General features: G+C 48.8%; 1 protein-coding gene across 1 annotated transcript in view; it reads right to left on the bottom strand.

Moving 5' to 3' along the window:
- Nucleotides 1-11,384, bottom strand: part of ACAT1 (acetyl-CoA acetyltransferase 1) — a 48,226-nt gene extending 36,842 nt beyond the window's left edge. Inside the window, exon 1 of the mRNA XM_024570743.4 lies at nucleotides 11,230-11,384. Coding sequence (XP_024426511.2) covers nucleotides 11,230-11,301 — 72 coding nt within the window. The 5' untranslated portion in view covers nucleotides 11,302-11,384. The remainder of the gene's footprint in view (nucleotides 1-11,229) is intronic.
- Between the last annotated feature and the right edge of the window lie 1,198 nt (nucleotides 11,385-12,582).

Raw genomic sequence — 12,582 nt, 5'->3', positions numbered from 1 at the left:
TACTTATTAGAACTCTGGAAACAGTTGTGAGCTGACCAACATTTCCTGCGGCACCGGAAGAAGGCAGCAGTGAGGAGGAAACCTGGGGATGTGACCTGAGAGGCCCGTCCAGTCCGGCTGGAAGACCACCTGGCTGTGCCAACCTCCCAAGAAGAGGGAGATCTCCTTTGGACATTTGAATAGGGGGAAGGCCGAGGAACCCATCTACAGGGGTTGGACGGGGACTGGAGGCCCCGTGTAGAATTGGCTATCCACTGGTCCCCTAAAAATGTTCAGCGGATCCTGGTTCTAGTAGACACAGGGCAGAACGTACTCTCCTGTATGGTTACCCTGATTAGTTCCTGGGGCCTGAGGCTTCTATTGATGATTATGGGGGGCACAGTGTAAAGCTGAAGGCCGTGCGGCTCTCCCTAGGTATCGGCTGACCGGCCCCATGTGAATATACTGTTCATGTGTCCCCCACTCCTGAGAATATCCTCGGTACTGACGTGCTCCAAGGACTGGCTACGCACCACTGCAGGAGAGTTCCGCCTGAGTGCGGGCGGTGAAAGCCATTGTGCAGGGACACGCTGGGCATCCCACTGACGAGTGACGGCAGTGAAGTACTACCGCTGTCCAGAGGACATGAAGAGATCACAACTACTATAGGGGAGTCGGAAAAGGTGGGGATAATCAGGGCCGCTCACAGTCTCTTTAACTCCCCCATTTGCCCAGTGAGAAAGCCGGATGGCACGTGGAGAATGACGGTAGATTACCAGGAGCTCAACAATGCCGTTCCCCCAGTACATGCAGCGGTCCCTTCTGTGGTGGACTTGATGGACCGGTTAACCAGTGAGCTGGGAACTTACCACTTTGTGGCTGATCTAGCAAATGCATCTTCCTCCATTGATATTGCTCCGGAGAGTCATGATCAGTTTGCCTTCACGTGGGAAGGCCGACAATGGACCTTTACAGCGCTCCCTCAAGGGTACTTGCACAGCCCAACTGACTGTAACGGGCTTGCAGCGGAAGACCTGGCTAAGTGGCCACGGCCTCCAGAGGTACGCCTGCTCCAGTACATTGATGACGTCTTGCTAACCAGTGATTCTCTTGCCGAGTTAGAGGAGGCAGTGCCACAAGTGCAGTCACTCCTGAAGTCACGTGGCTGGGCAGTCAGCGAGGCCGAGCTGCAAGGGCCAGGACTACCTGTCAAATTCTTGGGGGTTGTCTGGTCGGGTAACACAAAAGTCACCCCGATGCGGTGACAGATAAAACTCAGGCGTATCCTACCCCTACCGCTGTGAAGCAGCTCCAGACATTTTTGGGCCTGCTAAGTACTGGAGAGTGCTCGTGCCCCATCTCGCTCAAGCTGTTCTCCCCTTGTACGCTTTGCTGAAAAAGGGAGTGAAATGGGACTGGACCCCAACCTTGGAACAAGCGTTCCAAGGAGTGAAGCGCATCATTAAGCGCGCTCAGGCCTTGCACGCTCTGGATCCTGCTAGACCCTGTGAGCTAGATGTGCATGGGACGCAAGGAGGCTTTAGGTGGGGTGTTTGGCAGCAATCAGAACAGCTACATCAACCTCTGGGTCTCTGGTCCCAACTACGGAAAGGAGCAGAGGTACGGTACTCTCTGACTGAAAAGCAACTGGCGGCGGTGTGTGCTGCCCTGTTGGCCAGAGAGGCTGTAACAGGGACTACCCATGACGGTGAGGACCACTTACCCCATTGCAGGGTGGGTCCGAGACTGGATGGCCAAGCCTCGCAGTGGGACGGCTCAGACGTCACATTAGCTAAGTGGGGGACTTATCTGCAACAAAAACGTACTCTGTCGACTAGCTCCCTACAGGCCAAGTTGCAGGAAGTGTTGGGCCCTGTTACCTATGTAGTTGAAAAATCTACTGCTCCTGCCCCCACAGAATAAATGGAATCGAGCCCCTTGCAGTAAGGGCAGGTACTTACTCCCTCAGATGCACGGTACACTGATGGGTCCAGCAGGGACTGCTATGGTAATTCAACAGAAACAGAGAAGATCTGGTTCGATGCTGGAGTAGGTCAGAGTAGCCAGTGGGCAGGACTGCGAGCCGCGTGGCTCGTGGCATCCAATGAAGCCCCTCCCCAGACTATCTGCACAGATAGTTGGGCGGTGTACCAGGGACTAACGTCATGGATCTCTACCTGGCATACAAATAAATGGATGGTCATGCACAGACCATTATGGGGACAGGCCTTGTGGCAAGACCTCTGGGAATTAGGCCCCCAGAAGCGCATCACTGTATGTCATGTGACTGGGCGTGCACCCCTTGCCTCCCCTGGGAATGATGAGGCTGATACACCAGCCAAGGTGTGGTGGCTGGAAATGGTTCCTGCCAGCCTGTCAGGACAGATGTCACCCAGTGGCTACACCGTCACCTCTTACATGCTGGGGAGAAGACACTGTGGTCTACTATAAAAGCTTGGGGGCTACCTGTCACCTTAGCAGAGGTAAAGGAAGCTTGTGAGACGTGTGTTGTCTGCTTGTGAGAGCGTGGGAACTACTGGGCAGGTGGTGCGGGGACAGGTACCACTGACCCAGTGGCAGGTTGACATGATCAGGCCCCTTCCTAGTTCGGAGGGGTACACGTATGCAATCACACGTGTGGACACGGCTACTGGATTTTTAACAGCATACCCCGCACGCCACCCGGATTAGAAAGCCGCGATTGCTGCCCTGGGGCACTTGCGCGCTGCCTATGGGTGACCCTTAATCATTGAAAGTGATCGGGGGACGTATTTTACTGGGGCGTTGGTGCAACAGTGGGCCCAAGACCTGCAGATTGACTGGAAGTTCCATGTGGCCTATCACCCCCAAGCTGCCTGGATGATTGAATGGTACAACGGTCTCTGAAAGCAGGGCCTGCAAGCCACAGCTCCCACCACCACGTTGGGGGACTGGATGAAACGCTTGTGGACTGTCCTCCAGACTCTAAATGACAGGAGTCAGAGGGAGGACCCAGCTCCGGTGGAAGCATCACTCCACCAGACTGCAGCTCAAATTCAGCTGCAGGTACAGACTAAGGATGCCTTCCTAAAACCAAGCATGGGAAAACAGGGGAATATTCTCTTGCCCACTCCTGAGGGCCTGGAGCAAGGGCAAAAGGCCACTTGGACTTGGCCTTGGGAAATACAAGCCCCCCACATGCATTGGGTGGCTCTTGTTGCCTGTTGGGGACAAGGGGGTGGAGAGGAACTTGCAAACTGTGCCCTCGGTGACTGGGACACGGCCCCAAATCTTGCGGGTAATACACCCACAGCCAGCGGATCATGAAATGCTTCGCTGTGGCACCTCTGTGATACCCTTATGGACCATTATGAGTCTTCCACTGTTGTTGCAAATAGATGCTGAACCCCCAGATTAGGCATGGTATTCATACCCCCATGAAAATGTATGGTATTCACACCCAGGAAGACCCCTCTGCCAGCCACTGACTTAATTGGCTGACCAGAAACTTGCTTCTATATTGCCTGAGGGTCGTGAATTGCCAATGTGAGTTCCAATAACTGCTGTGTCTTCAACCCTAGGTGCAAAGTAACACCTTAATGGACTGGGTTCATACCTATGCCTCAGTGGCTAACCAATCAGCGTGCTGGGTCTGCACTGAACTTCCCCTGAGCATGTCGGTCAACCTCCCACGGCACATCTCTCAGCTTCTGTCTCAAAATGGTCTTGATTACACCACCAGTGGAACAGTGCACATCCCTTGTGGAATTCGACCTGGACTGACATCTACACTGGGGTGAAGCAGTGGTACGACTGGCCCAGACCATTAGTCAGCTACTTCATATGGGATGGCTCGGGGTGGCTCACAGCTGAGGCTGTGGGGCTGGCTGGACCAGCTCCCCTTTGTACTGAGAACCTCAAAGTGACAAGCCCAGGTGGACTGGACTCCGACAGGTCTGTGTCGGACTCAGACTCTGAAGCATGACTGGGAGGCACAGGATGATGCGTGGGCTGCAGTCCCCACTGGGGCCCTCTGGGTGTGTGGCTCACATGGGTGGCCTTATCTGCCTGGAAATTGGACTGGCCATTGTACCTGGGCATGGCCCTATTTGTCTGCTCGAGTTCAGAAAACTCTTGCAAGCCAGCCAAACAACTGGGAAGTGTTTAAGGCACAACACTGGGTATAGCGTACTCCCTGGTGGTATTATCCATTAGCTGTTTCTTCTCCTCGAGCTGCTTCTATAGTCACTGAGACTGAGATAACTGCTTTGGCTTTGCATACTGCTCGTGCATCGAATGCACCACATGATTCCTTGGGCCTCTTAAATGAGGAAGTGTATCGAGAAAAGTTGCCCTACAAAATCGTATGGCCTTAGACATGCTCACTGCATCACAAGGCAGGGTGTGTGCCCTAGCTGGGGCAGAATGCTGTGTGTACATTCCAGATGTCCATCACAATGTCAGCCAAGCTCCACGGGCATTAGCTTCTGAGACCCGTACTATCGAACACCTGATAGGTGATCCTCTGCAGGAAGGGTGGACATCTCTAACCAATGAATGGCAATGGGTCTGTGTGTCTTGGGTGGCAGCGCTTGAGTTTTGCTTGCATGCTGTTGCAGTCTGTACTGCTGTTGCAGCATCTGGGTGCAGGGCTCTGCCCTCCTTGCCCACGGACCCTTGCAGGAGACACCCTCGCATAGATTGTATGGTGAGGAACCCTGAAGGGATGGATTGTATGGAAAATGGAGTCAGTCAGGCTCCCTCACCTGGATGTCCGGGCAACTGTGATTAAGGAGTATTCATATAACCTTGAGTATGGGCCCGCATGTGCAGAACCATGCTCTGTTATATAATATCTTGGCACCCCGCCAGCTTTGTGTGCATTTAGTATATAAGGGAGTTGGGACTTCCCACAGTGGGGCACGCAGCTTGCAGCAGGCGTGGATCACCCCATCCCTGAAAAGGGGCATCCCCTTGGCTCCGCAAATTTTCTTCCATCTGCCCCAATCCTGTGTGAACCTGCCCAGCCTTGAAAGGCTGCAAGACAGGGTGGCAGGGTTATTCTTTGGGTGTCCCAGAGGGAAGAGTTCTGAGGCAGAAGCCTGCCATTCTTCCATTGTGTAGCTTTGTATCTTATGTTGTTTTAGTTTTAAAATTAATCCTATAGAAATAAGATAATTAGAAACAGGGAAAATGATAGGAGAACTCAGGTGTGAAAGAGTTTGGCCTTAATTGATAGGTTTAAGTGATTAAAGCTAGAGCTAAAGAGCCCTGGCTGGTGTGGATCTGTGGAATGAGCGCCAGCCTGAAAACTAAAGGATCACTGGTTCAATTCCCAGTTAGGGCACATGACTGGGTTGCGGGCCAGGTCCCCAGTACAGGGCATGCAAGAGGCAACCACATATTGATGTTTCTTTCCCTTTCTCCTTCCCTTCCCCCCTCTAAAAAAATAAATAAAATTAGATCTTTAAACAAAAAAGAGTTTAGGCTGAATTGATGGGCTTAAGTGACTAATGCGTATGGAAAGCTGTTATTCCAAAACTGTGTAGCTTTTGAATAAAACTCCTTGCCTTTATCACCAAACCTGTGCCTCTGGAATTTTGCCTACAGCGTGGCAGCAGGCAGCAGGACCCCACTTGCTGTCAGCAACAATAAAATGTGTTCATGAAAGTCAATCTAGGGAGCGCTGGTTGCTTACTTTTGGGTCATCATTGGAAATTGAGATTTCTAAGAGTTAAAAGTTCAAATTAAGTTGGAAAGAAATTGTATGATTTTAGTAATAGAAGGCATAAGGCATGGGGATGCAATTTTAAAGGACCAGAACTGAAAGTGAGTTATTCTAAAGGTGGTTATTTCTGAATGGATAAAAAAGTTTGTGAAAGTTGCAGAAGTCTGCCGAAGTTTTAAATCTGTAAAGAAAAATTACTCAGGAAACCTCTCTCAACCGGAGGGATTCTCCAATTGCCTTACTCCAGACTGGAGTAGCCCCCAAGGCTCGGCTAATGTTTAGTCTTTTTGAGGCCTCATGTAGCCGACCCTTCCTATATCCATAATTCCTACTAGACAGAGATTTCCTCCCTAGAAGCCTAGTTTCAAGGCATCCTGAGGGAATTTGGCCTACGGCAAAAACCTAGCCAGGACTCCGCTACCCCACTGTACCCTCTGGGAGCCCAGGCCTTAAGAAAGGTTTGGAATGATGGTTCCCCCCAACTCTTAACAACAACCCTCACGGAAAGGGCCTTTCCCTGTTCTTAAATCCTCTCCAACAGACATCAAGGTCCTGAGTTTATCCAGGTGGATCCACCATTCCCAAGCTACGCTGTGGACAGAGCCAGCTGAGCCAGCGGAATGACAAAATGATTCCACATATTCCTGTGAGCCACTACAACACAGGTGGCAAACACAAGGCTCGTGGGCCCAATCTGGCCCGGCACCTTGTTTCTACCCAGCGGCAGCGCTGAGCTCCTTGCCCCTAGTTAAGGAGGAGTTACATTTACACAGTCCTAAAATTACATTCAGCCCTTCGAAGGCAACCTCGAGACTGATGTGGCCCCCGGTGAGAATGAGTTTGACACCCCTGCACTAGAAGACCTCAAACTCGTCTTTTGAAGTAGCCTATTCTTTTTCTCTCTTTTCTTATCTACTCCCACCCAGTCCCAACCTGGGACAGCTTACAATCTGGAAAACCACACAGTCCAACTCCTAAGGCTAAATATTTCTTGGGGTCTTTGCCTTTCCACCTGCAGCTGGGGATATGTCCACTCCTACTCCCATATCAACGGGGAAATGTTTCCACCTCTAGATCAGAGAACTCTACACTCCAATCCATGGGACGGTTGCGCAACCCAAAACCTCATTAAACAATGTCCCAAGACCTTCTCTACCAGCAGTGAGTGCTCCCCTCAATAGGCCCTATTTTCCCACAGAATCAGCGTGGTCGGATCCAGGTCAGCTCTCCCCGTTACACGATTAGTAACGCCTCAGGGGGCACACCAGTAGGAAGGCTTTCTGACAGTGTCAACAGAGTTTCCTAATCCCAGATTCTCCTTGCGCTAACGCCAGCCACGGAACTGCTCTAACCACAACGCCATGCATTTCTGGAGGGAGATCAGACATACTTTTTACACAACTGATTTCCAAAGCCAGTCATTCCGACTCTGCCCTTAAACAGAAGCTCACCAAAAATGCCTTATTGTCAAGGCAGACCCCGCTTTCAAGTCAACCAGTTTCTTCCACAGAAAACAGATTCTTACACCACTCTCTTTTGCAATTCCCAAGTAGATATACACTTTGGGTCAAAAATGGGTTCTATCTTTACTAAATTCATAAACGAAACCCAATTCCATGACCCTACTATTGATCTTTTAGCGGCAGCCTCTCTAGTAGCCTAAGGGACCCAGTAGTAGGGGACCAAATATTAAAAAAAAAAAATTAATGGCAATTATGTCTGTTGAAAGCCACCTATTAAAGTCATTGATATCACCCTGGCAGCAGAACTACCCCAGTCAGAAAGAGTATACTGGGTTTGCATGTCTAAGGCATATTGGATCCTCCCTTCACAGTAGAGGGGACTTTGCTCCCTTGGATATGTCCTTCCTGATGTCTCCATAGCCTGGGAACATGCCAGTCTCTCATTCCCATTAAGGGCACAGGGACACTTAATCAAGAGGGCTGGTCCCCCCACTCCCCTAATATCACTCATAGGCATTCTCCCGTCTATGGGAATAGCAATGCCGGGAGCCTCTTTAGGCATCCAACATTGCCTGTCCCAGGACACTGCCCAAGCACTGACTGGAACAGGGGAGACTTTAGCATTCCTCCAGGAGCAGACTCACTCCCTAGCAGGGTCACCCTCTAGAACAGAAGGGCATTAGATCTCCTCACTGCCTCTGAAGGAGGCACGTGTCTGTATCTCAAGGAGCAGTTTTGCTTCTATGTCAACAAATCAGGACAAGTACAACAGAACATTCAAGGTATTCTTGAGTCCACATCCAAAATTAAAACTTCAACCTCACTTTGGGATACAAAGTCATGGCTTTTGTCGTTGCTCCTCCCTTTTCCAGGTCCCCAACTAATTGTCCTAATACAACTAATGTTTGGACCAATGATAATTAACCTATTAACTAAATTCATTTCTTCCAGAATAGAAACCATAAAATTACAAATGATCGTTACCGAAGGATATTAGCCTCTGGGACTACAGTCCTCGGCCATCTATCGCAGACTGTTCACCTGACACCTCCTTTCACCTCTCCCGACCAACGGTTAGTAAACATGGGAACACAAGACTACCATGAGGCCCCTGCCTGGCAGGAAGCAGCGAGAGCAGTTGCTGCCCCAGTAGTCCCCAAAGATTTGGGTTCCTATTATTTGATGGGGGAACGTTAGGTAGCAGTTAGAAATGAGCAGTGGGAGGAAAGAGGAAAGGGGCCACCACATTTGTTGACCCAAGGCAAATAGTCGAAATTAAGTTGAAACCTTGCAGGCAAGAAGAGACTGGAAAGAAGTATTCCAAGTCATGAAAGGCAAGGACCTACATCCAAGATTACTCTATCCAGCAAAGCTTTCATTTAGAATGGGAGGGCTGATAAAGTGCTTCCCAGACAAAGTAAAGTCAAAGGAGTTCATCATCATCAAGCCCTTATTATATGAAATGTTAAAGGGACTTATTTAGGAAAAAGAAGATGATCAAAACTATGAACATTAAAATGACAACAAATTCACAACTATCAACAATTGAATCTAAAAAAACAATAGCAAACTAAGCAAACAACTAGAACAGGGAGAGAATCATAATATGGAGATCATTTGGAGGGATATCAGCTGTGAGGGGGGACGGGGGGAAAATGGGGGGAAAGGCACAGGGATTTAGAAGCATAATTGGGTAGGTACAGAATGGACAGGGGGATGTTAAGAACAGTATAGACAATGGAGAAGCCTAAGAACTTATATGCATGACCCATGGACATGAACTAAGCGTGGGGCAGTGAGAGGGGGTCAGGGGTGGTGTATCACAGGAGGGAAGAGAGGAACTGGGCGGAGAGGGCCAAAAAGGGAAAAACTGGGACAACTGTAACAGCATATTCAATAAAATATACTCTTTTAAAAGATTTTATTTACTTATTTCATGAGAGAGGGGAAAGGAGGGAGAAAGAGAGGGAGGGAAACATCAGTGTGTGGTTGCCTCTTGTGTGCCCTCAACTGGGGATTTGGCCTGTAACCTAAGCATGTACCCTGACTGGGAATCGAACCAGCGACCCTTTGGTTCACAGGTCGGCACTCAATCCACTGAGCCACACCAGCCAGGACAATAGAATATACTTTAAAAAAAAAATGAACACAGTAAGTTATATGGTATATAACCTACAGCATCATTTTTCTCATTAGCAACACCTATGTAAACCCAAACTGTAACAAGGTTCTGCTCTTGCTTCCCGCACTCCTCCCCCCCATTTTTTACACAGAGCACTTAGTTCACCTAGTGCACCTGGTGGACATTGGTTGACACATAGATTACCCTAATTACATGTTTGGATTTCCCAAGTCATTCCATGAAATTAACAAATATGCTGATTAAGAACTCATCTTTCCTGGAAACCTCCTCCTCCTGACTTTTCCATTATCTCAGTCACGGGAATTAATTTTAGACTCTTCCTTTTCCTTTGGCTCCACACCCTCACTCCATTATTTGTCAAGTTCTCCATTTATTTTTTCACAGTCTCTTGCATAATGCTCACCTATTACCAGCACACTAGTTACTTCACATCTGGGAGGAAAACTATTGTTACACTATTGTTTTCCTCCCACATCAATCTTCCCTGACCTCTGATTATGACAAAAACAAAAATACCAAGTGACCCCAGTGACTTGGGTCAAATCCGAACTGTTCCAAAATAACTGGAATAAACTTTGGAATAAATAAATAAATTTCAAAGCTTATCATCCCAACGGAAGTGGAAAACTCACACTTCACCAACCACACCCTGATGCTCTCTATGTCCTCCTTAGGGCACAGGTGGCAAACACAAGATCCGGCCCTCCACCTTGTTTTATCCGGTCGGCCACCTTTTTTCCACCCAGCAGCAGCACTGAGCTCTCACTCAGCTGTTAAGGAGTAGTTACATTCATACAGTCCTAAAGTTACATTCGGCCCTTTGAAGGCCCTTTGAAAGCAACCGCGAGGCTGATGTGGCCCCCGATGAAAATGATGCCTTAAGTTTTGCTAGATCCTAAATCTGAGGTGTGAGCTACCTTGCTTTGATACACAGGAAACAAATTCTTTTTTTTTTTTTTTCAAAGATGTCACTCCTGTATTCCCTAAACACAACATCCAGAGGAGAAACATGTCTCTGGACACCTTCGGAATGTAAGCTTTATTTATTTATCAAGTACAGTGGTCTCTCCATACCCAGGGGTTCTGCATCTAGGGATTCAGCCAACCAGGGATGGAAAATATTTGGCACCCAGTCAGGGCACATGCCTGGGTTGAGGGTCAGGTCTCCAGTGGGGGGTGCTCAAGAGGCAACCACACATGGATGTTTCTCTCCCTCTCTTTCTCCCTCCCTTCCCCTCTTTCTAGAAATAAATAAAATCTTTTTTAAAAATTTGGCAAAAATGTTACACTGTTGTTAATGTGTAGCATGTAGTTAAGCCTAAAATGATTAATGGCTGCACTGTACCAAACATTTACAGACTTTTTCCCTTGTAATTACCCCCTAAACGATACAGTATAACATCTATTTACACAATACATACCCTGTCTTAGGTGTTATAAGTATTCTAGAGGTGACAAAATATACACAGAGGGTTGCAGTTATATGGAAATGCTATGCCATATTATATAAGGGGACTTGAGAATCGCGAGACCTGGAACCAGTCCTCCCCACCACCCGGCCCTCGACCCCACCCCGACCCCGGCTCGCAGATATGTTTATTTGAAAAAGCTCGGAAATGGTTTTATGGGTTTATGGGCCTTGGATACAACCAGGAAAGGCCAGAGCCAATCCCGTATGTCCGCCTGCTAAACTACGTGGCCCCTTCAACAGACCAGTAAGCGATTATTACGATCACAGAAGAAATCCTAGGAAGGGAAACGCACTTTGTAACAGAACCCAGGCTGTGCGCGTTGTGGGGGGTAGGGGGGGCTTTGTGGACATGGGTCACGAGGAGGGGGTCCCCTGAGGCCTACTACTTCGGCTCCGTCTGGCCCGCAGGCCGGACCCTGCCAAGGCGGAAACGGCACACATAGACCCGGGTCCCAGACCGTCTCACCTTCATCTGCATCCGAAGCAGGAGGCTGCGCCCGCGGGTGCCGCGGCGCAAAAGGACCCCCAGTACAGCCATGGTCGCCAGGTTCAGTGAGAAGACGCCAAGGACACTGACAAAGCGAGTGTTGCAACCTTCACCCCACCGCGCCCCCTAGCGAGAAGGCTCGGGGAAGGCCGCCAGTGTGGCCAGGCCTCCTCCAATTGCAGCCTCGGCCCGCGGCAGCCCGCGGCTATTGGCCGGCCGCCAAAGGACAGCGGGGCGGAGCCTGACTGCCCAACAGCCTAGTAGCCCCGCCTGCGGTGGGCTGAAGAAAGATCCTTGTGGTTTGAGAGGCGATCAGGGAACCCTCCCCCATATCCCCGCCCACCACCCCCCAACACTTGCCAAGTTGCTAGTGCAAGGCTATTCCACTTTTGACCTTCCAAAGTCAGTAGTTTAAATTTAATCTGGGCCCTTTCCTTTCACTGAGCCCGTTGTTTAAATTATAACTACGAGTTACAAAGGAAAGTCATGAAAAATATTTTTAGGCAACCCGATTAAGCTTTAATATATGATGAGATAATTTGGCAGTTGTTTTTCAGTTGCTGGAGGAAGGCAAGAAACAGAATGACATATTAACGGCTAACTTTCCTGAATAAGGATTAATATTCACCACAACTCAGATGCTAATATATACCCCTTAACTAATGAGATAATGTGGGGGTTGATGAAACTTTCCTCTACAGTCAAGGTTCTTCTGGCTGGCCCAATAATCAAATACAGATGAGACAGTTTAGTAAGAGAAAATAACCAAATTTAAGACACATGTATGGAAACTTTGTATACTTGAAAGAGAGACCCCCATGCGCAAGAGGTTCCAAGACAGAGGGAACATGGGCATGTGTATGAGACAGCCTGAGGCCCTGGCTGGTGTAGCTGGGTTGAGTTTGGGCTGCAAACCAAAGGGTTGACGGTGTGATTCCCAGTCAGGACCCAGTCAGGACATATGCCTAGGTTGCAGGCTAGGTCCCCAGTGGGGGGACGCATGAGAGGCAACCACACATTTCTGTCCCTCTCTCCCTCCCTTTCTCCCTCCCTTCTCTCTGAAAATCTAAAAAAAAATCATTACAGTGTGTAACAGTGCATATCAGTGCTTAAGCTGTGTGTGTGTGTGTGTGTGTGTGTGAATGAGAAATGGACAGAATAACAAAATTAAACGCTGGTCTGCAAAATCTGGCAAAATAGTATGTAGGGATTACCAGTTGTGAGAGGCTAAAGCTGAACTACGAGATCAAACAGCAAAACATGATTATGATAAGCTAATTACATAGTTCTTAGCAGTATTTTCCATTTATTACTAATTCATTACTATCCACA

The sequence above is a fragment of the Desmodus rotundus genome, chromosome 5 (assembly GCF_022682495.2).
Source record: "Desmodus rotundus isolate HL8 chromosome 5, HLdesRot8A.1, whole genome shotgun sequence".
Taxonomy (NCBI): Eukaryota; Metazoa; Chordata; class Mammalia; order Chiroptera; family Phyllostomidae; genus Desmodus; species Desmodus rotundus.
Note: the sequence above shows the minus strand (reverse complement) of the source record. Positions and strands in the feature narration are given on the sequence as shown.